Consider the following 24425-nt stretch of genomic DNA (forward strand, 5'->3'; position numbering starts at 1 on the left):
TGCAACTAAGACAAGACGTGAACCACCGGAACGGCAACGGAAGAAAACTTCCTATCCCGAACTACTCTACCCCATTGACGTGTAGCACAATTAATCAGACTAACACCCTTTTATCCCTTTTCACATCTTTCTTTAGCGTTACATGACTGATGTCTAGCACATTTATTTTGCTTTATAACCACTGACCATTTCCTACTCGGTTTTGGAGACATTGTTGGAATAGGAGGGTATTCTCAGAGTATCGGGCTGTAGGAGGAATCACAAAAAAGATTCCCATTTAGCTGGGCTGAAAATATTACTTACAAGATTTCTAGAGGTGGAAGTGGGTGAAGGACAAGGGAGGGAGGAAGAGGGAGTGGTGTTGAGCGAGGTAGTACTACGGGAAGGTGGACAATAATGCTGATAGCAGGTGAACAGTCCTGATCAAAGAAGAGCCAGTGGTCGTGAAACGTTAATGTGGGGCTAGTTGACAATGGGGAAAGCATCAGTACGCCTAATAAGGGTAAACATTTATTATTGGTCATGGTAAGCCTGGAGTCCGTAGGAAAGAAAAATATTTCGCCCCTCAAGGTACTTATTAGGGGTAATGGCTAGATAACTAAACTGGGAAATACTATGCCCATGTCTCCATAAGCTGTTCAGGACTGACCCAAAGCTAGTCTTTTATCCTTTCAACATGGCTCTCATGTGGACAGGAGAAGGGGTTGGAGAATGGTTAATGGTTAATGGTTAAAAGCAAAATAAATGTGCTAGACATCTAAGGTCATGTAGCACTATAGTAAATGGTAGTGAAGGGTGGTTGAGTTAGTGATTTGTTGTCAAAGTTGGGCAAAGGAATTGACGAGAAAATGGGTTAAGGTTGGGTAAGGTAATATATAGGGGCTAGATCAAGTGAAGGATGTATATGCATTTGAGGAATGAAAACAGGTTGTCAAAGCAGAAAGTGTGAGAAGTTGTGGGAGGGATCACGAAAATCGGTCCCATTTGGCTGGGCTAAATAGATTATCTAAGAATTTTGTAGAGATGGGGGTAGTAGAAGGACGGGGGCATGTGGAAGAGGGAGTAGTGTTATGGGGAGGTGGACAATAAGGTTGTAAGGTAGTAATAAGGGAGGATGGGGTAGTTGATGAAGAAGGTTGTGGTTATAGTTGTTGAAGTTGAGCATGTTGGGAGTAGAAATGTCTCCTGTGGTGTTGATTAGGGTGGATACTGTACTAGTCGGCATTGAGGAGGGGGTATTAGTTGTAGTGTTCAGAGCCGTGGTCAAAGGAGAGCCTGGGGTCAGGGAACCGGGCGAGTTTGAATTGGTGGAGCTATTTGATGAAGAGGCAAGCCTCATTGCCTCTAATAATGGTATGGTTAATGGTTAATGGTTATTCATTGTTGGCCATGATAAGCCTGGAGTATGTTGGGGAGAGAAACGGTCCACCCCTCAGGGTCGCTTGAGGGGTAAGGGCTAGACAAGCAGGGGAATACCGTGCCCATGGCTCCCTCAGGCCGTTCAGGACTGGCACAAAGTCAGCCTTTCATCCTTTCAGCACGGCTCTCACACCTTAGGAAGTGGATAGTAGAAGGGGTTGGTGAAGGGACAGAAACGAAAAAGTAGGAGGGGGAAAAAAAAGACCATGCAAAATTTGTTGAGTCGAGGGCTGAGTCCCAAGGTTGGGGAGTTCCCCAGCATTGGGTGCCAGTCTCCGCCTCCTAAGCCCCCCCCCCCCCCACGACAACAACGGGCAAGGGATTGGGGGGGAGGGGTTGGAGAAGTGAAGGGTGGGGGGGACTGAATGAGAAGATGGTGAGAGAAAATGAGTGTGTGAGTAAAGTCAGAGGGAATTATGAGACCTGCAAACCAGTATATAATCTTTCAGGAAATCAAACCTTTATTTTTTTCAGCTTTAAAGGCTCATAATTTTATATGAGAAGATCATGTAGGGTTCATGTAGAACACTGGCTTAAAATTACATGGCTTCCCATTATTTCACAAATGTGCTATGTAATTATCCATGATACATGTGAAAGAATGACAGTTCGTTGTGACTCAGATAATCGGGTAAGTAAAATACTTCTCAATCAAACCTGTAAATTTTATATATATATATGATATTAAAATTTTTTAGTTAAACATAGATTTTTTTTATACTCTGCTGCATTTCCATAATTCTTTTTTCATATTACTTCACTCTGCTGTCCAGTAAGTACCAATATCAAATAAGAATCTTAGTACGGTTTCCTCAAAATTTCCTGAATCCCCTGTATTCTGATAATGCTTTCACCCCTTCCACATGTATATATTGTTGCCCATCATTATTACACATGGCATACAGCCCACATTCATATCTGCCACTGTAGTAAAAATGCCAATTTATTCATAGACTGGAACATTACTACAGTGACAGAGCAATGTCTTGACAGGATACAACACAAATGATAAAGGAACTTCTTAAGGCAACAATATAGAATTATCTGTAGCTAAACAGGTATGCACAGAGGTACACATCCACCACTGTGAAGACTAGACTAGCAATATGACCTTTAAATGCATTAAATCACCATAATACTGCATGATACACAGATTAAGCAGCATAATGATGGGTGTCTTTTTTTACTCACTGATATTAATGTGACTTACTTGTTAAAAAACATATTACAATGATATAGTGTGTAGGCTTCATATTTATTTCATCATTTTTATTTACATGTAAACAATTTCTTGAAGCCTCATGGTGATGGAGGGACGTGCAGGTTTCATATCTATTTGATAATTTTCTTATCAATATGAATTTTATGTTACTTTATTTTTTGGTCACTAATAAACTGTAAGTGCCAGAAAACTTAGTTACAATCAGTAAAATATAATTTGAAAGAGAACAACAACAAAAAGCAAATGTTACAAAATCAATCAATAAATAAAAAATATCATAAAAAAAAAGGACAATTCACCTTTTTTTAATGCATACACAAAGATAATCACAAGTTTGTTGATGATAATTAGAAAAATATATATGTACACACGTATATGTACAAATACACAGACATCTACAATATATAAGACTCTGCAACTTACCATTGGCAAGTCACAATGAAGTCGAACTAGTAAGAAACAGGAAGGAGGGGGGGGACATTCCTTAGGTCTCCTAAAACACATTACACAACAATCTTGTGTATTTATCAACAATAAATCAAACTTTTTTTTATATATTAAAGTAAGTAGTTGCAGCTGAAGACTGCCATCATAAAATGGCTAGGTTTGGGACAAAAAATGTATTTCACAACAATTAAAACATTGTTTCATATGCAAATTTTTCTTGGAGCATGCAGCACCCCTTTGAACTTAGTCAATGCCATCATTTTAAGGTTTCCTGGCATTTGGGAGAAGGGAGTGAGGTGAGAGTGGGGTGAAGGACAAAAGAAAGGAAAGACAGAGGCAACAAAAATTAAGGAAAAGAAAACAGGAGAGAGAGGAGAAAGAGAGAGAGAGGAAAAAGGGTTGGTTTCTGGCACTGAACAATCCATTGTGGGGCTGCTTGCTGCTGTTACTGACTAATGAAAGGAAAAGGTCTTATTCATACGTTTGAATAATAATCTAATATTCAACAGAACATAATTCCAACTGACTGTAAATTCTGTTTCCTTTTTCAGCCTTTGTCCTTACACCTTCTTAGAAAAAAAAAATATCTGGTTACTTTATGTGCAAACGCATACAAACACACACTCCTACAAACACGCATAAGCAGAAGACGTGCACAAACAATACACCATATGCCTTGAGTAGCGGGTAGCCTGCCCGCTCACTCTCTGCCTTACTAGCCTTTAGCAAGGGCATTTAGTCTTTAACCCTTGAAAAGGAAAAATCACAGAGACAACCTTATTTCCAAGCTATAAAAAAGGCTAAAGAACATTCCAGTGCTATTCCAACATACTATAACATCTAATTTTTCTAACCTTTGGTATGAAAATCCTTGGAACACTTCCTGCCAAGAGTTTTAGAATTATATAAAAATATGGCCATAATCCTAGAAACAAATAAGTCCCAGATATTTGGTTTTGGTAGAATTATTTCAAGCAGAATATTTATTTATCATATCACTCAATTCATCCATTTGTTACCTACTTAATTCTTTGCATTACAGACAATTTATTTTCCAATGGTTCTTGGAATAGACAGCTTAAATAAGATATTTCTCCTGTGTTTCCAAACAAGTGTATCTTCTTAGCAGTCTTTGCATCTAAAAGGCTCCTTAAACATGCAACATAACTGAAGATCTGGCAGCTTTTACATTACCAGCATGTAACACAACACACAGATGTGCAGTTCAAATAGCATATAGAATCTTTTCTTTCACATATTCTGATATCCAGAACATCAACTGTCTTGAAATAATAAATATAAATGATAAAAATTACTCCTAAAAGTAAATACAATACATTCTATCTGTCATGGATACACTGCACTTACACAAGATGACATGATATTAGACAGAGGCATACTTGCAATAGGTCTGAAAGTACAAAAGTACTCATCTGGGACTGTGGTCTTCACATGGCTTCCCATGTTTGAGTGGATATGCTTCTTAACATCAGCTGAGGCTTGCAAACATAAAAACTGGCCTTCTAGAAAATATGCACAAAACATGAAGCTTCAGTGCACCTATCATCTTGCAGGTTTCCTAAAGGGTTTTTAAGTGATGATGATGATACAAACTGCAACCTAGAATCTATTTTCAAAGTTCATTCACATTAAGAAGTGATACATTTTTTTCATAATGTCTATATGTGAAGTTCAGTTTGTATATGTCTGAATTCATATATGGGGAAAAAAAAAAAAAAAAAAAAAAATCCAATACTTTCACCTTCCCAATAACAGCAGGAAAACAATCAAGTAAAGTCAGCCAAAGGTGGACATTGATCACTGTGTGCAACTCTATAGCTGGGCAACAGTCCAACACATGGTAGCACACACAAGGCCTCATCCCAGTAATCAGGACATAAACTCATAACATAATCAGCCATCACCCATCATCATCTGTGATTTTTCTTCACAAAAAAAAAAAAGTAAGTCTGAAATCTCATGCCCAAGTATCACTTCTATAAATTGCTGACTATATATAATTCTAAATGTACTACCATTACATAAAAGGAAAGAATAATGCAGTATCACGTTAATCATAAAGTTCAGGTCTGTCACAGGATTTTCATATGCCAATGTCGGAAGAAAGTTTAAAATCATGGTTTCATCCTATAAAAACAATGTAGTCGGAATTCTATAATAGAGTAAGAAAACAAAAAAATATATTAGCTGCACATTCACATGACCAGACATCGTCATTCACAGATATCAAGAATATTGCCGTACACAAGTTTTCACATCACAAAAAAATAAAACCATTCATATAAAATATGGACCACACTGACACTGAACACTCCTCATAGAAAACATTGGTAAAATTATCACAATAATCACTTAAAATAGATATAGATTTAAAGAGCGAGAGAGACAGGCGCTCCTCCTCTTCAGCCGTTTTTCAGCTTGAGCGTACGTTTGAGGAGCCAGTTGAGGCCTCGGTGCACTCCAGACAGGGACTTCACCTCCACTTCACAGACCTGAACCAGAAGGAGAGGTTAATGACAAAGAAAGGAAAAGTAGTAAATGTTACTAATAAATAATAAATGAAACAATAGTAGAACTTAATATTACAAAGTGATAAGAAGTACATAGTAACGACTAATTATAACAAACCACTAATAATAATAATAACACATTAATAATAATATGATTAAAAATCATTAATGGACAACAATAACAAAAAATCAAATCAAATATCAAATTTGATTTTTTAAATCCAATCAATAAATAAATAATAACTCATTAGTGTAAAAATTGTTTTCTTAAAATGATTACACATGAAATTCAAGGGCATGCACAACACAAAAAATGCAACTAGTACCCCCAAAAGGATGGCAATGTTTGGAGCTTACTCTCTGCATGGGAGAGGAAAGACACGCTTCTTTAGCCTGAATTCATACATGATTACTGAGCCCTCCGCCCCCGATCCCTTGCTCGTAGTTGTTATGAGGGGGGGGGGGGGGTTAGGAGATGACTAGTGAGGCCCAATGGAGGATCACCCATGCCTTGGCCCTCAGCTCTCACCAACTGATTTTGCATGTCTTTTCCTCTCCTCCTTTCCTTTTCCTTCTGTTATTCATCCCCTTCTGTCCAATTATCCTAATTGTTTATTCATTTTTATCCTTTTCACCACAATAATTCACCTTAGTGCTATATGACCTTTGATGTTTAGCATATTTACTTGTATTAACCATTAAACACAAACTTCTACTAAAATTGTTGTAATTTGGATTTGGATTATGCACTTGAATAAATGAGTTGGTATCTGACTGCTAAAACTACCTTAAAACGAATAATATAACAGCTATAAATTACTACTACAGTACTTAAGACCATCCATTTCCATTACAGTATAGTTACCAGGGAGTACTTTCAATCCCATCAACACAAACCCATATCCATAATCCACAACATGAACACACACATTAAACACTAACTACAAACAAACCACACAACACAAACAATACAGTCATACCCAGAGCCAGTCACACATCCTCATTCCTAACAGACAATCAAGGGAAATCCACATACCGCCCATGGTAGATCCAGCTTGCTGAGGACGGGGTACAACATGGCGGGACGGTGACGCTTCTGCGGGGCAGGTTCATGGTAGGAACCTGCATCTTTGGTCGTACCCGCTAGGCGGTGCTGCGGCACGTCACATGAATCCATGTCGCACACCAGGGTGGCTGGGTCATCCATGTGTGCTAGAAGGACAAGGACAGGTGGGGCAAGGTCGGGGGGAATGGTTCGCATCATTGCCTCCAGTTCCAAGACATCGATGCTGTGGATGCCATCCCTGCAGCCATTCTGACTACTACAATTTGAGGCTCCATCACCTGATTCACAGTTGCAGGAGGCATCCATGTAGCAAATCAAGCCATCAACACGTGTCACAACCTGAAAGAATAAATGAATATATAAACTGATCAAAAATGTTAAAATACTTTAAAATTTCAAAAGTTGAGACTTTTCCTGCTTTTCATGCTACACAGACTACAAATACAGAGGAGAAACATAATATAGTTTCCTGGAAAGGTTTCCATCTGGCACATCCAATTTCATCTTACTTTGCTGTTTTTCTTTCACCCCTTTCCATTATTAATAATATAATGTTTTACATCTCCTTTCATTTTAGCAATATTTACATGTGCAGAAATTCTGATACCGACCTGAACTCTTAACAGTAAATGCTGAATACAGCAGTCAACCCAGACCATAAAAAAATTTAGTGTTGCAGATATCATAAGTAACAACTCCTACCTAAAAAATAATTAAGAAATGCAGAAAATTATTTAGAAAAGTAAGAGAGGTCATGCATTTTTGCGACATATGAACTTACTAATTGAGGAAAAGCAAATGTTCCTGTATGCCTAGAGGATAGATATGACATACTCCTTGACACAAGCTATAGTAACTGTAGTAAAAGGTATATTGTAATCCCAATAACCCTACACAGCAATATTCTGAAAATGGTTTTCAACATTAATATCCACAAAATGCACATTAAATATTTCTCACTCTTACCCCCAAAAACAATTCTATGTACTGCCAGTCATTTTAGGATTAGTGCCTAATTGTATTAAAAAAAGAAAAAAAAGTGATAATAAAGAAAAAAAAAAATCTATTAAAAATATATATAAACTACAAAGGAGAAATATACATCAAACTTAATCAAGTTAAAGGCAATTACCTCAGCCACGTCAGGATGGAAAGTCGTTCCTTTAGGTCCCTCCACAAGCAGCCTTGGGCGAGCTCTCCGTACAGTCAACAGGTTCATTAAATGGTGTGCGTACTTCACTGTCACACCTCCACCTGTTGCAACAAAGAGATGGCTTTCTGAATTTTGGAAGGCAAGGATGACTGTACTAGTTGTATTCATTAAAAAAAAGAATAGGCATATAAGATATTCAAAGTGTGACTAGAGGAGTAAGGGTCAAAGTGTGTATGTATAAAATGGGACTTGCACAAAAATATGTGAGAAAGGGAGAAAAAGGGCATGATAAAGAACCAGGTTTGGATTAGGATTTAAAAAATGTGAGAGTAAGAGGAATATTAACAGCAGAGAAGCAAAAGGGATTAGAATTAGGTGCAAGAATATGATGAGTAAAGCTTTAGGATCTCAAGCAGCAAGGGTGGTAGAGCTAGTCAGTAGTCTACCATGTCTTGCTCCACTGGCAACATATGCTATCATGTCATGACAAATACACACACACACACCAGGTGAAAATTCATCAAGACCTCCAGCCACATTAATATACACCTGCTATTGTAAAGTCTTGCTTCAAAATAAAGTGTGCTCATATGAAATGCTCTTAATGCTTTGATATGGAATGCTCTTAATATTGTTTAAAACCAAAATCCATTTATAATAATCTTCCCAAAGTGGGTACACAGTGACAGCACCAATCTCATTGCACTTACCGACACCTCCTGGTTTCCCCTTCACTAATCCTACAGTGTCAAAAGTCGAGTCTTTTGAAGCAATGAAGCTCAAAGCCAGCTTTTTCGACACCCTTGTCTCTGGGGTCCCAAAGAGGAGGAATGTCGGTGCTCCTTCACCCTTTGAGAATGGCTGAAAGAGGTAGCTTTGTTAAACAATCATTATACAATCTTCCGACAGTCTGGTGTGTTCAAAAAAAACTTTATAGCCACTTTCCACTTTCACCTATTTTTCTTTCTACAGTACCTCAAACACAATATCAGAATGAAAACCAAGTCTCTCAGTCTTTTTTTCAAAAATGTTTAATGATTTCTATGCAAACTATAAAAAATATGCATACCATTGTTGTTTTACTTTCTAAAGGTACATCTAAAATATGTAATAAATGAAAAACATAAATATCAAAAGAGACGATGACACTGACACACACACACACACACACACACACACACACACACACACACACACACACACACACACACACACACACACACACACACACACACACACACACACACACACTCCAACTTACATCTGATGGAGAATGTGGCTGGGAAGTAATAAACATACTAAAGAAGCTTTCTATCAACTCATTAAAGCTTGTGGTTGGCGTTGGTGTTGCCATTTTGGAGAGCAAATTTCCAATGTCCAGGTCTTCGTGATTCTCATTGATGTCAGAGTCTGGATCGAGAATCTCGTAGCTGGAGGAGGACGAGGAAGAAAGATTAGCCTGAGTTCTAAACCATGCTAGCTTTCCAAAATAACTGTTGTAAGTTATATCAAGATAGACTTCAGTAACTGGTCTTGTATTATTACTTTTTTTAAAACTTTATTTTGGCATATGATCACATCCACATGGTACACATGAATTACAAAAAAATATATATATATAATTAAATAAATCAAGAAAGTTTTTAGCATTCATGTTGAAAACAAGTTGGCCTGAGATCTTAAAAGACAAGGATCTGAAGCCAACTTGTCAATTATATAATGAGCATTCTCAAATCTTTTAGGCTTATGTATGTAACAATTCCCTGTAAACCCGGGAAGATAATTATAATCTATCGTTCATTAGAACATGCATTTACAAAATGATTTCCAATCCCAAAAAGTAATCCTGCCTCACAAGTCATTACATGTAAGTATGACGCAACAAAAGACGAAGATGACAAAACAAATGTAATACTCACAGCAACCTATTGTTCACCAGCAGGGGGTCACGTACTAACATGTCTGCATTTGGGCAGGGTGAAATATTGGGCCCAATTAGACCTAAGTTTACTACCTGCAAAAAATAAATTCACAGCATGCAAATGAAAAAAAAATTAAAATGCTAAAAGCTGCAAAACTATGGCAAATGAGAAACACACACACACATACCAATCCATCTAAAAAAGAAAGTTCTGTAGCACTTTTTTCTCTTTATTTCAACACTCAGTCCCTCATTGTCAATAGATGGAAAAAGATAAATATATATAGAAAGAAGGACCAATTCAACAACCTGACGAGGCCTACCCTGCTTACGAAAATAAGAGGAGACTCAAAAACGTCCGCAAAAACCCCAACGGCCCTTCCCTAGAGTGCCTCACCTTGGCTCGGATCCATAACTTGTTCCTCCACATCAACTGGTCTCGGGTGATTTCCCAGCCAGCCCGACAGGTGAGAGCCATCGCCCTCGTGTCCCGCAGGCTTAGGCGTGATATGACCTCCGTGCATACTGGGGACTGTGAAGGTAAAAGGTAAGATATGAAGCATTCGCACACTGGCTTCTGCCACATTATAACTCTTTAATGCTATACTTCTCATATATACACATACATAAATAAAATAAACATTATATAGACATACATATATATATATACCTATATCTATATCTATGTATAGTTATATGTTAAATATATATACATACATATACATATAATTACACATATACATACATACACACATATACATACATACACACATATACATACATACACACATATACATACATACACACATATACATACATACACACATATACATACATACACACATATACATACATACACACATATACATACATACACACATATACATATATACACACATATACATATATACACACATATACATATATACACACATATACATATATACACACATATACATATATACACACATATACATATATACACACATATACATATATACACACATATACATATATACACACACATATACATATATACACACACATATACATATATACACACACATATACATATATACACACATATACATATATACACACATATACATATATACACACATATACATATATACACACATATACATATATACACACATATACATAGATACACACATATACATAGATACACACATATACATAGATACACACATATACATAGATACACACATATACATAGATACACACATATACATAGATACACACATATACATAGATACACACATATACATAGATACACACATATACATAGATACACACATATACATAGATACACACATATACATAGATACACACATATACATAGATACACACATATACATAGATACACACATATACATAGATACACACATATACATATATACACACATATACATATATACACACATATACATATATACACACATATACATATATACACACATATACATATATACACACATATACATATATACACACATATACATATATACACACATATACATATATACACACATATACATATATACACACATATACATATATACACACATATACACACATATACATAGATACACACATATACATATATACACACATATACATATATACACACATATACATATATACACACATATACATATATACACACATATACATATATACACACATATACATATATACACACATATACATATATACACACATATACATATGCATATATATACATATGCATATATACATATGCATATATACATATAGATATATACATAAAGATATATACATATAGATATATACATATAGATATATACATATACATATATACATATACATATATACATATACATATATACATATACATATATACATATATACATATATACATATATACATATATATACATATTCATATATATATACAAACATATACATATACAGATATACACATACAAATACATATACACATACAAATACATATACATATACATATACATATACATATGTGTGTGTGTGTGTGTGTGTGTGTGTGTGTGTGTGTGTGTGTGTGTGTGTGTGTGTGTGTGTGTGTGTGTGTGTGTGTGTGTGTGTGTGTGTGTGTGTGTGTGTGTGTACTGTAGATAGTGTCAGGATATATAAAACACAGGAACAACATCATATGATAGTGATGATAACTGCCAATTGATAACTGATGGAGGACTGGCAGACAATGACTGATAGATAACAACCGTGCATGACAATTGATGAATGACAATCAGTGAATGATGGATGACTGGTGGATAACTACTGGAGGCGCATAATAATGATAATCATATGGACAAAGATGATGACTATGATGATAATAAAGATTAATAGGTGGGGGGGGGGGGGGACAGATTTATAGGGATATATAGATAAATACAGAGACATAATATAGACATAAAAATAGATGAGTAGACTGATTTTTAACAGTCAGAATTACATATAGACAGGTAGACAGATAAAATGGGTTGATAAGACAGGTAGATAGAAAGATATATTTTTCCTGTTACATGGTTCAGCAAACTCTCACTCTTTCATCACATGATGTAATACCAGAACTTTGACTCAATTCCAGTTTTAATCACAAAATACACATCCCTTCCAGAGATAGCAGAGATGGTTAGACAATCTCCAATTTAGAAAAGACATTTAATATACCAACATATAAGACAGAATTGATAAATCAGAATTTCGTGCTAACATCAATGGCATCAATATTCTTAAGATCACAAAACTAATTCACTAAAAAACACTCCCAAGAGAAGAAGTGTATTATCAGGAGCTCCTTAGTTACCATTCCTGACAACCGATAAACAAAGTAAAACAAATAAATTCTGCCAAGAGAAGCTTTCTCTGTCGAATTCCCGTTTACAATGCCGCCCAAACGGCCGTCAGTTCCCCGCTTACTGAGAGGTGATATCAATATTATAGGGGAATGAAATCGTAGAATAATGAATATTATGAACGAATTTATGTCTTTGTTTACGTGTTGACAGGACTTTCTACCTCTTTAGTTTTTTTTTTGTATTCCAAGCTTTAACAAACAAACAGCATACACAATTTCTCAAAACAAATACTCCCTAGATATTCAAAGCCAAGCTGCCAACCTGACTAATTAACAACACTCAACACAGGACGAATTTTTTTTCCAAAATACTCACAGGCAGGTCGAAAAAACCGAATGGTCTGTCCACCGTGTATTTTGGCTCTGTCTGCGTATAATAATCGTCTTCGGGTATTATGTCGACGCAGGATTCTCTCTTGTAAACGACTATAGACATCTTAATATCTGTTGGTGTGACAAAGCGGAGAAGAAAAGTGGTTTTTGTTGACACTTCTGTTGTTGCACCATAGATAACACATTGCAGGGATCGTGAAGGTTGAGCGATGGTGGTATGGCTGGGAGATAATGAAACAGAGAATTCTACTTTTATATATTATAAATATACTTGTAAATAATTATAAAACTAGTGGCATATTAGTTATTTGCATATAAGGAATATCGTCTCACATACGCCTCAAGTGACTATGAATATAAAAGTTTATAATTCCAAAAATCTGATCAAGATCGAGAATCTCTTTTAAAAACTCCTCAAACTCGCACTCCAGAAAAGCTAAACGAGATGAAGGATGAACACTTTTAGGATCCGTAGAGGCTTTTTTATCTAGAATATGACATTCTTCGTATAATAGAAAGCTATGAATATTAAAAAAAGATTAAAACGAAATAGCCATAAGAATTATATACATAATGACGTCATGATACATCAGTGACGTCACAAAAAACATTATCCCAATCTCCTTACAAAATAAAACAAAAACCAGTCAAAACTTTAAAAAGCATACACCCCAAAAATTAAAACCGAAAAACTACACATCATCAAACCATCAAAACCGACAATCTTCCCCCAGAATTAAAAATTAACGTTTCAAATACAGCATCCGTCGTATCCCTCCCGTGACGTCAGAGCGCGGTGGTGACATCACAAGTCGCAAAGCATTGTGGGATCAGTCTTTCTGGTCGCGGAAACAACATGGTGAGTGAGCGCTCCTTTCGTCTCCGGACTTTGGCGTGAATTTTAATCTCCTGACGATGGGCTGGAAGGCGTTTCGAGGCTCGGACTGCGAAGGAAGGGCAATGAGTGACGAGGAGGAGAGGGAGACGCGACAGTTGCGTCGCGAAATGAGTGAGAAATGAGGTAGACGTGAGGGCGTCGGGGAAACGTGGGTTGTTGTCGCCGATCACATGGTGCTTCGGGCGGCGGGGAGGCCGGGCGGGGAAGGCGGCGCATTTGGCTGCAAATTGCTCTCGGGTCGATTAAATTCAGGTAGAGTAGATTCCGGCATGGTCCGTATTTTCGGGATATTCCCTCGGAAGCGCGTGCGGAGGCGAGGAAATGGCCGAGACGACACCAAAACAACGTGGTCGCCGCGGGGTCGGGCTTTCGATTTCGCTCGAGTTGGAGGGAGTTTCTCAAGGTGCTGGCGGTTGAAGTAATCTCTAGCTCGGGTTAACTTGCTCCTCGAACTTAGGAGTGGTTAGAACGTGTTGAGTAAAAAGTAAAGGCAAATGAAGTTTTCGTAGGGTAAGTTCATGAAAACTGCTAAAGTAGTTTTTTTTTTTTTTTTTTTCAAACCTTGCTCAAAGACATTAAAATTGTTGGTTTGTGGATTCAGCGTAATTAGTGTAATTCAATTAATCATACCATATTTGACTCGCATGTAATATATTTTATTGGTAAACCATAGTATAAACTAAAAGGGTCACATTGCATGGGATATCGGTTATTATTCTAGATCACGTTGCATCCTAAGACCCACCCAATTTGTTAGTCAATATTGTTGAAAAGTCAACTTGCTAAATACAGCCGAAACAATTGGCAGAAGTAATACTAAGCACAAAATGAATGTCCTGAAATTTCCATAACTTGCACAGTAACTCGTGCAACAGGGGTCTAGTTTTGACTTCACTCAAACTTGTCTAGGCTCCATCTTGCTGCTCAGATATAGGTTGCATTTGCAGCCAGTGGCATTAGGGGGCTCATTCATCTAATATAGGCCAAAAGTATGATTACTGCATTATGTATACCTACCATTTCGTGATGCTGTTTCGTCCTCCTCTGAGTCTTCGTCACTATAATGGTCCACTTCAACAATCTAGCACTACCCATTTGGGGGTTTTAAGAAATGCTCTCAAATGACCAAATATAGGTAGAATAATAAGCCTTCCTCACCTGTATGTATTGGAGGTGGAATAGACTTTTATCATGCAAGGAATATGTAATTCTCATGCTGCATTTCTCATCCCCAGAGATATTTGTACAAAAAGAACTGTTGTTCATTCCCACTTATCGTAACAAACTTTATACCACCACTGAAATAAGCTACAAGTTCTCTTGTGCATTTCAGTATAGTCTAATAATGAAAAAGCCCAATGTCTTAGCATTGCTAGAAGGTGGTGAGTTTTTTTTTAACATTTGTCAGATTTGTCTAACCGTATCGTGCAGTGATATCCCATAATTCTTATTTTATTGTTTTATCATGTGAATTTCCAAAATAAAAGCATCTGTTTTAGAGAAAATGTGATAAGCCTCTTCTTTAACTTGTTCTCCAAGTAGTGGTATACAGTTTGCCAAATGCTCTCTAAAGAAATGTTGGAATTTCATCTGCAAATATTCCCTTTAAAGGGCCAGCAAACAACCAAGCCAAATGCAAATTGTGCAGAGTGACTTTCAAGGGAGCAGTCTTTTACCCAATTACGCCAAAATGGCTTCTCCTAAGACTTGCTTCTATACATTCTTATGAAAATGTGCATTAAAATTTTATTTTTTTAAAACAAAGTAGAATGGGTTGCTTCATAGTTGTACAAGATTGAATGTAGGAATATTGGCACAACCTAGAAGCCTTTCCAGTTAATGTTTGGAGATTCAGTATCTCACCCTTGCACCCTTGCAGGAGCATTGTCTACATATTGTTGCCATGTAAACAAGTTTAGGACTTTGAGGACTTTTGTTCACTAGTAATTATTCAAGCTATAAGCAGATATCTTTAATATTATCTGACTTTTTTCCTAGAACATGCAACCCTTTTTATTCTCAAGGTCTTGTGAGCCATGATTTTGACTTGATATGTGGGGGCAAGTATTATGAGCTAACATAGTTGTATGGTTGTCGACCACATTGTGGTTATGTACCAGCATTACCACTTCTCTGGAAGATGATACAAATGTGATGATAGATTCCAGGGTGTGGCATTGATTAGTTAATTATACTATTGTATCAGTGTGAACAAAAAAATGCAGATAAAATGGCAATATAAGTGTTGCAAGATTTAGCAATTGTAGACTTGGCTATTGAAGGAGGCAGACATTGTGATAGTGTGGGTTCTGTCAACACATCCTCAGAGCATAACCCTTTGCATACTATTACATATTCCTTTATAAATAATACAGCAGTCTAAGCTCCTTGCTGCTCAAACACAAGTGGCTGTTTTGCAGCTATTTAATCTCAATCACATGGTTTGTTTTTAGTAATTTTAAGGCTGGAAATGTAATTTATAAGGTCTTTAAGAAGTGGTTAAGTGATTCCCTGTATTGTTTACTTCTCTCTGATGGAAACTAAAATTTCACCCTTAATTTATTTAAATTGGGATGTGGAAAACAGTGGGGTTGGTATTAGTTCACTATATGGGCATTTACCAAAGTATAGTAAAGAATGAAAGATAAACAAGTCTTTCAATATTTGCTTTAGTTATTTTCCTATAGAATAACCCCTGTTAGTTTATACACATTGCCATATTTAGTTACCAGTATTACATCTCATGTTAATTGTTATCTGAAATTTTTGGAAATCTTCTCATCTATTAATGTTGATGATAATGATGAAATCGATAGCATTGTAGAACAAGAAGCTCAGGATAAGGTCAGGTGAGGTCACACGGTCTTCTAATTGACTCCATAGTGGCTGAGTACTTCTCAAGTTCAGTGCAAATATTTCATAAAATAAAACAACTAAAATCAACACTACATTTCTTAGTTGAAAATATAGTGGAAAGGTAAGGCCAGTCACTTGTTAAATCTGTGAATCTCTGCATCTGTAGCTGGGACAAGTGATATCCCTAAAACCCATCCAAGCTCCATCTTGCTCTATATAGGAAAGAACTAATAGCCTTTGCTGGTGTGAAAATGACCCATGTTGCTTCTTGTAGGCCTGTTCTGAATTCCCATAATCCTACTCAAAGACAAGGCATACATTTTACCTTCCCAAGACCATGTAAATGCACTTCCAGTTAGTTGCCTGATAGTACAAGTACTTTTGTTCGAACCCTGAACTAACCACACTACATTACACCCACACACCCAGAATAGATAGAAATTATGCCCTGTAAATGTGCAAGTATTAATTCATTTCTCTCCTCTCCCTACAGACGAAGGGTACATCGTCCTTCGGAAAGCGGAACAATAAGACGCACACTTTGTGCCGTCGATGTGGGAAGTCGTCTTACCACATTCAGAAGAAACAGTGTGCGCAATGCGGCTACCCCAAGAAGAAGCTTAGGCGCTGTAAGTTTTGCTGGATGTTTCCTTGATGCTACGAAGTCGAGATTTCCATCTTTCTCCTTGTCTTCCTCCCTTTAACCCTATTTGTTTCCCTATATACTCCCCATCTTGGATCTTCTTTTCCCCCCTTGCATATTTTCCTTTTGATACTCTAAACCTTTGGCAGCTTTGGTCTTGTGCTACTGCATCTAGTACAGCCAGCCTGCATACTTCCCTTCGCCCTCAATGGCCAAAGTGCTCAAGGCTGAAGGTTGCTATTGTACCCTGGCGGTCCAACAGACAACTGGTATCGAAACACTCTTAGGGGAGATCGTCAGTATTTTGAATAGGCAAAATGTTGCCACCTATAATTACCCGTCAGAATCGAGTGCAATGGCTGCAGTACTCATTTCCCACTTCACATTCCTATACTTCACTATTCCCTTGTTTTCATTTTCCTTGTATTCCGTTGTACTCTTCCTTTACTGCCTCATTCCCTCTTCACCTTCATTCCTGTTTCATTCATTTTGTCCTTTTCTTCTCCACTTCTTACCCCCCCCCCTTCTCCTCCGGTTCACCCCCCCACCCCTTCAGCCTCCTGCACCATGTCACATTTTTTATCTTGTTCGCTCATGGTCTTCTAATTCTTTCTACAACCTCCTCGTCGACACCTCTATTCTCGTACTACTGCCGTGCCTGCCCTATTATCCCCACTATCTCTCCTCTGTTCCCTACCTTCCTGTCCCATCCCCCCTATTCCCCCTAATTCTCGGTTCCACACATTCTTATGTTCTACATTTGTTTATTCTCTACCTCGTCCTTGCTCTTTACCAAGCCTTCCTTGTTTCCTCTTCTCCATCTCTCCCTCCCTTTTATCCTTAAAATATCCGACTTCGGAAAAGGTATATTGCATGCATTGCGTGTTATTGAATTTGTTCTACTATAACCGGTGTCAGTTGCATGTAATAAATGCATTTTTTCCATTAATGTCACCGATTTTTGTATTTCTATATAACAATGCACTGGAGTATAGACAATTAACCATCCCGTTTTTTTATGGGGGAGACGATCCATGTCCCCTTCCTGCAACGGAGCTGCCGCGCCAAATAATCCCTCCTTACTCAGTAATCGAGAATGTCAAGAGCCCGTGGCAGAGGCAGCATTAATGCCAGCTCTATTTACACCCTTCGTCGCTCGTTGAATCGCTGTTGCTAATTGCATTTTTTCTTTCCAGACAATTGGTCCATCAAGGCCATCCGCAGGAAGACGACCGGCACTGGCCGTCTCCGCTACCTCAAGGTCGTACAGAGGCGCTTCAAGTGAGTGTTCGAGGCTCGGTTCGGGGGCTCGGCTTAAGGGTGCTTTATTGACTTCTATTATTTGTTTCTTGAAATTTTGAACTCTCGTTCCGAGGACTCTTTGTAACGGACGCCTCTCTTTCTTCCGCAGGAATGGCTTCCGTGAGGGCAAGGCCCCGACGAAGAAGATTCGCACCAACAAATGATTTAATCAATAAAGAGGGTTAAATATTTACGTGTTTTTTACTTATCCACTTATAAATGTCAATTACGGCATTATTACACACCGATGCTTACACTGCAGACAATAGCGCCCGCCAGAATGCGCCTATCTGAAAACCCTTAAATCAAAATCCACAAGCACCACCACTACCCGGTGAGAAAGCAGAACTTAAACCAAAAAGAGCTAATTCCGTAAAAACCGGCAACCCCATACCCCCCCCCCCCCCCATCCACCTGCGCCCCATAGGCCTCCCTCGACAGTAGTTCCCCTTGGAATTTCCCGTTTTCTGTGGCGTCCGGCGCGCGAGAGAAAACGCGAGAATCGATTGTTTTGATCCGCGCCTGATAGATGGCAGCAGGAATGACCTCCACGAACACCCGCTCTGTTTACCCCGAGATGTCACCCTCCATTATGGATTAACGTCTTCTCTCTCGCACAAGGTTAGCGCCCGCCCGCCCGCCCGCCCCACGCGAAGCAGAGAGAGATGCGCCATGGCCACTGAGAGCAGCGGCCCCGCAGGAGACGGCGCTCGGGAGGGAAGGACAGCGGGAATGGTGGTGGCCGTACGTGTTTGTTTATGTTGTCCCGAGGACCTTTTTGTGCACGTCCCTGGGGAAGGGAGGGGGCGGGAGGGCGACCGGGAGGGGGGGAGGCGGGGTCTGCTCTGCCTCCTACTCTGGGGTCGACAGCAAAGGGAAGGCGAGGGACGAGGTGACGACGAGGGGGGGAGGGGGGCCGGTCTCGCTAATTGGGGTCTTACCTCGCGGGGGGAGGGGGAGGGAGGTAGGGTGCTAGGTCTAGTTTTTTTTTTTTTTTTTTTATTTGGTTGATTATTCTTTGTCTAGGATCAATTTTATTTATTTTTTTGAAAGTGTTTGTGAGAAGCTTGTGTCTTGCAGGGAAGCCTTTGTGTCAAGTGAGGCATTGCAGTTGTGGTGAGCTTGTTTCCCGCTGGATTTTGCGCTCGTCTGTCCAGTAGAAATTGGAAGGCGGAAAGAAGGCAGACGTGATATTGGATAAAACGCTATTGGTAAAATGGAAAATTTTACGGTACTTGCGCTGGCTCTGACTTCACTGTACACACGATACAATGTTTGTGCATTTTTGAATTTGCAAGTTATTTACAGGTGATGCATTAAGAGGGTCATTTCTATTTAAACACTTTAGAAAATGCTAGCCTAGCATATGGAGTGCAAAGTGTTAAGTGAAATACAGTATACATTTCACAGTAGTTGCTTAGTGTCTCGGAAATGCCGAAGTGTCCGAAATATTTCCATAAGTGACCTTAGCAGTGGATATAGCAGATAACTCTAGATAATCAGTCTGCTTTTAGTTTGAATACAAGAGCATGTTACTATTGTGATATATATATATATATCCTAGTTGTGGAAAAAAATTCAAAGCTGTTCATAATTTCTCAAGAAGGATGAGTGTCCAGATTTGTTATTCAAAGTGAAAAAATATGGGATGAATTGTCAAAAAGACTTGCGATATTTTGAAACTACAAAATCTGCGATATTTTTAGAATACCAAATCTGCACAAAACAAAGGCATGACCATTGTATAGCAGGAGACCTTTTGTTAATGGCAGCTTTGCTTAGCGCTCTGACAATTCTTGCAAGATATATTTCAAAGACCTTAACAGTATTGTTAAATAAAGAACCAGTCCGAGCTTGGTCTTGCTAAATCTGTATGCAAGGTTGTTTTCCTTTGCTAGAATGCATAGACCAGTGTGTTTGATAGTCCATATATTAACAGCAGCAGCAGAAAAAAAAAAAATATATATATATATTGAAGTCAGATCCTGTTTGTCTTGACCTATTTCACAGAAAATAAAATGCCTTTTTGTTTATTTGTATTATTTTTTTTTAGCTGTAACACCTTATCCATAACTGCAGCTGTTGAAACCAATATTCAAATGAGCCTAAAATAGGTAAAACAAAGCCTCAAGTTATTAGGACCAAAATAATTCCAAATAGATCTTGTCTTTCTTAATCTACATACAAATTAAAATCCATTTCAACAAGTGGGCTCACTACTCTCCTCAGTCACTGTTATGCATACCAGAATTTAGTGAACACTGACTTGGTCTATGGGTACAGGGGTTTAAAATAATTAGACATTTTTTAGAATTCAGTGAAGGTATATTTTAGGAGAGTTATAACCTCTAATGCATAGCATATCTGTCAAGTTTAATACACATCTGGTTTGAACAAACAGTTTCATTGCTGGTACTATTTTCAGCACAGAACTTGAGTGGGAGAATGGAGTATTTTTAGATATTCATTATAATCACCACACTATTCAAGAGTAATTGAAAGCAACATAATCTCACTTCTCTTCTGCCTGAGCTCCTGCATCAGAGTAACTGATTCTGATGCTTACAGGATAGAAATAAGTTGCTGAAACACAGGGATTTAATTCACTAAATATTACAATTAGGGCTTCCTCAGTTCATAAGACTATTAAGCTGTCTCTAGTACATATTACAATTGATGTTCCTTCAGTATGTAATCTAGTTGGGCTTTCTGAAGTACTGTACCTATTATAAATGTGTTTTCTTCATTCTATTGTATTATTGGGATTTTAATACCTAGGATTTTGAGTCGGTTTAGATCACCTCTTCTTGTAGCTATTCTGGAAGAAACAAGAATGAATATTTCTCTTCTATTTTTTTACTACTATAAGAAGTTCAGCAAATATATTGACAATAAAAATGTGACTTGATACACTAAAAAGAAGAGCATGTGTATGTAAATCCGGACTTCATTTCCAGGGTTTGGGCAGGATGAACCAAGACCAGTTTCTGCTGAAGTGGAACAACCACCAGAATAATTTTGTCGAAGTGTTTAGCTATTTACGTACGCAGGTGAGCTGGGATGCAATAAAACATGTATCAAACAACTTGAATTTAGTAGTTCACATATTAGTGTAGTTCATATTGCTTTCAGAAATGTTATTAATTCATTTATTGGTAAAAAAAAATATTTTTCTTAAAAGTAATTCATTTAGCGGCAAGTTTTTTTTATCTTAATTTAATTACACGTCTTAATGGCTCCTTTTATCAGGATGCTTTTGTCGACGTTACCCTCGCCTGTGATGGGAAGACATTTTCAGCTCACAAGGTTGTACTCTCTGCGTGTTCGCCATATTTCCAGGTAAGATTGGGATTATGCAGAGATTCAGTCAGTGTATTTCACTTTATTTCTTTTCCTAATTTTCTTCTTGTATGTTTTTACTTATTTACTCCATGTCTTCTCCTTTCCCTGTTTTCTCTTTTTCCTCTGTAGATTTCTCCTCCTTTTCCACTCCTTAATCCTCCTTCTTTTCCCTCTTCCTCCTCCTCCTCCTTTTCCCTCTTTCTCCTCCTCCTCCTTTTCCCTCTTCCTCCTCCTCCTCCTCCTCCTCCTTTTCCCTCTTCCTCCTCCTCCTCCTCCTTTTCCCTCTTCCTCCTCCTCCACCTCCTTTTCCCTCTTCCTCCTCCTCCTCCTCCTTTTCCCTCTTCCTCCTCCTCCTCCTCCTTTTCCCTCTTCCTCCTCCTCCACCTCCTTTTCCCTCTTCCTCCTCCTCCTTTTCCCTCTCCCTCCTCCTCCTCCTCCTTTTCCCTCTTCCTCCTCCTCCTCCTCCTTTTCCCTCTTCCTCCTCCTCCTCCTCCTTTTCCCTCTTCCTCCTCCTCCTCCTTTTCCCTCTTCTTCCTCCTCCTCCTCCTTTTCCCTCTTCCTCCTCCTCCTCCTCCTTTTCCCTCTTCCTCCTCCTCCTTTTCCCTCTTCCTCCTCCTCCTCCTCCTCCTCCTCCTCCTTTTCCCTCTTCCTCCTCCTCCTCCTCCTCCTCCTCCTCCTCCTCCTCCTTTTCCCTCTTCCTCCTCCTCCTCCTCCTCCTCCTCCTTTTCCCTCTTCCTCCTCCTCCTTTTCCCTCTTCCTCCTCCTCCTTTTCCCTCCTCCTCCTCCTCCTCCTCCTCCTCCTCCTTTTCCCTCTTCCTCCTCTTCCTCCTCTTCCTCCTTTTCCCTCTTCCTCCTTTTCCCTCTTCCTCCTCTTCCTCCTCTTCCTCCTTTTCCCTCTTCCTCCTCTTCCTCCTTTTCCCTCTTCCTCTTCCTCCTCTTCCTCCTTTTTCCTCTTCCTCCTCTTCCTCCTTTTCCCTCTTCCTCCTCTTCCTCCTTTTCCCTTTTCCTCCTCTTCCTCCTTTTTCCTCTTCCTCCTCTTCCTCCTTTTCCCTCTTCCTCCTCTTCCTCCTTTTCCCTCATCCTCCTCTTCCTCCTCTTCCTCCTTTTCCCTCATCCTCCTCTTCCTCCTTTTCCCTCTTCCTCCTCTTCCTCCTTTTCCCTCTTCCTCCTCTTCCTCCTTCTCCCTCTTCCTCCTCTTCCTCCTTTTCCCTCTTCCTCCTCTTCCTCCTTTTCCCTCTTCCTCCTCTTCCTCCTTTTCCCTCTTCCTCCTCTTCCTCCTTTTCCCTCTTCCTCCTCTTCCTCCTTTTCCCTCTTCCTCCTCTTCCTCCTTTTCCCTCTTCCTCCTCTTCCTCCTTTTCCCTCTTCCTCCTCTTCCTCCTTTTCCCTCTCCCTCCTCTTCCTCCTTTTCCCTCTTCCTCCTCTTCCTCCTTTTCCCTCTTCCTCCCCTTCCTCCTTTTCCTCCTTTTCCCTCTTCCTCCCCTTCCTCCTTTTCTCTTCCTCCTTTTCCCTCTTCCTCCCCTTCCTCCTTCTCTCTTCCTCCTCCTCCTCCTTTTCCCTCTTCCTCTTCCTCCTCCTTTTCCCTCTTCCTCTTCCTCCTCCTTTTCCCTCCTCCTCTTCCTCCTCCTCCCCCTCTTCCTTCCTTCCTTCCTCCTCCTCCCCCTCTTCCTTCCTTCCTTCCTCCCCCTCCCCCTCTTCCTTCCTTCCTCCTCCTCCCCCTCCTCCCCCTCTTCTTTCTTTCCTTCCCCCTCCTCCCCCTCTTCCTTCCTTCCTCCTCCTCCTCCTCCTCCTCCTCCCCCTCTTCCTAACTTCCTTCCTTCCATCCTCCTCCTCCCACTCTTCCTTCCTTCCTTCCTTCCTTCCTCCTCCTTTGTCCTTCTCCTCTTCCTCCCTTCTCCTTCTCCTCTTCTTCCCTTCTCCTTCTCCTCTTCTTCCCTTCTTCTTCTCCTCTTCTTCCCTTCTCCTTCTCCTCTTCTTCCCTTCTCCTTCTCCTCTTCTTCCCTTCTCCTTCTCCTCTTCTTCCCTTCTCCTACTCCTCTTCTTCCCTTCTCCTTCTCCTCTTCTTCCCTTCTCCTTCTCCTCTTCTTCCCTTCTCCTTCTCCTTCTCTTTTTCCCTTCTCCTTCTCCTTCTCTTCTTCCCTTCTCCTTCTCCTTCTCTTCTTCCCTCCTCCTCCTTCCTCCTCCTCCTCCTTCCTCCTCCTCCTCCTCCTCCTCCTCCTCCTCCTCCTCCTCCTCCTCCTCCTCCTCCTCCTCCTCCTCCTCCTCCCCCCCCCCCTTCTTCCTTCCTCCTCCTCCTCCTCCTCCTCCTCCTCCTCCTCCTCCTCCTCCTCCTCCTCCTCCTCCTCCTCCTCCTCCTCCCCCCCTTCTTCCTCCTCCTTCCTCCTCCTCCTCCTCCTC

At 39.4% G+C, this 24425-nt stretch overlaps 3 protein-coding genes across 4 annotated transcripts in view; 2 read left to right on the plus strand and 1 right to left on the minus strand.

Moving 5' to 3' along the window:
- Nucleotides 1-2069: 2069 nt before the first annotated feature.
- Nucleotides 2070-14159, minus strand: LOC125038284. Its single transcript, XM_047631737.1, has 10 exons — nucleotides 14059-14159; nucleotides 13324-13509; nucleotides 12974-13211; nucleotides 10157-10291; nucleotides 9758-9852; nucleotides 9100-9268; nucleotides 8549-8699; nucleotides 7818-7939; nucleotides 6656-7024; nucleotides 2070-5601 (listed from the first exon to the last, which is right to left on the minus strand). Exons 1-10 carry the CDS (start codon nucleotides 14157-14159, stop codon nucleotides 5512-5514), a joined length of 1656 nt encoding a protein of 551 aa, XP_047487693.1. The 3' UTR covers nucleotides 2070-5511.
- Nucleotides 14160-17222: 3063 nt separating this feature from the next.
- LOC125038292 (60S ribosomal protein L37-like) lies at nucleotides 17223-18880 on the plus strand (the record flags this gene model as incomplete). Its single annotated transcript, XM_047631749.1, has 3 exons — nucleotides 17223-17373; nucleotides 18584-18668; nucleotides 18799-18880. Coding segments are annotated over 3 exons (291 nt in total), but the record flags the coding sequence as incomplete, so codon positions are not given.
- Nucleotides 18881-19215: 335 nt separating this feature from the next.
- Nucleotides 19216-24425, plus strand: part of LOC125043012 (protein tramtrack, beta isoform-like) — a 7983-nt gene continuing 2773 nt past the window's right edge. Inside the window, exons 1-3 of one of the 2 annotated variants that reach the window (XM_047638958.1) lie at nucleotides 19216-19310; nucleotides 21647-21739; nucleotides 21939-22028. In XM_047638958.1, the coding sequence (XP_047494914.1) occupies nucleotides 21659-21739; nucleotides 21939-22028 (171 nt within the window). In that variant the 5' untranslated portion in view covers nucleotides 19216-19310; nucleotides 21647-21658. The other variant, XM_047638948.1, reaches the window with a different exon arrangement.

The sequence above is a fragment of the Penaeus chinensis genome, chromosome 3 (assembly GCF_019202785.1).
Source record: "Penaeus chinensis breed Huanghai No. 1 chromosome 3, ASM1920278v2, whole genome shotgun sequence".
Classification (NCBI taxonomy): domain Eukaryota; kingdom Metazoa; phylum Arthropoda; class Malacostraca; order Decapoda; family Penaeidae; genus Penaeus; species Penaeus chinensis.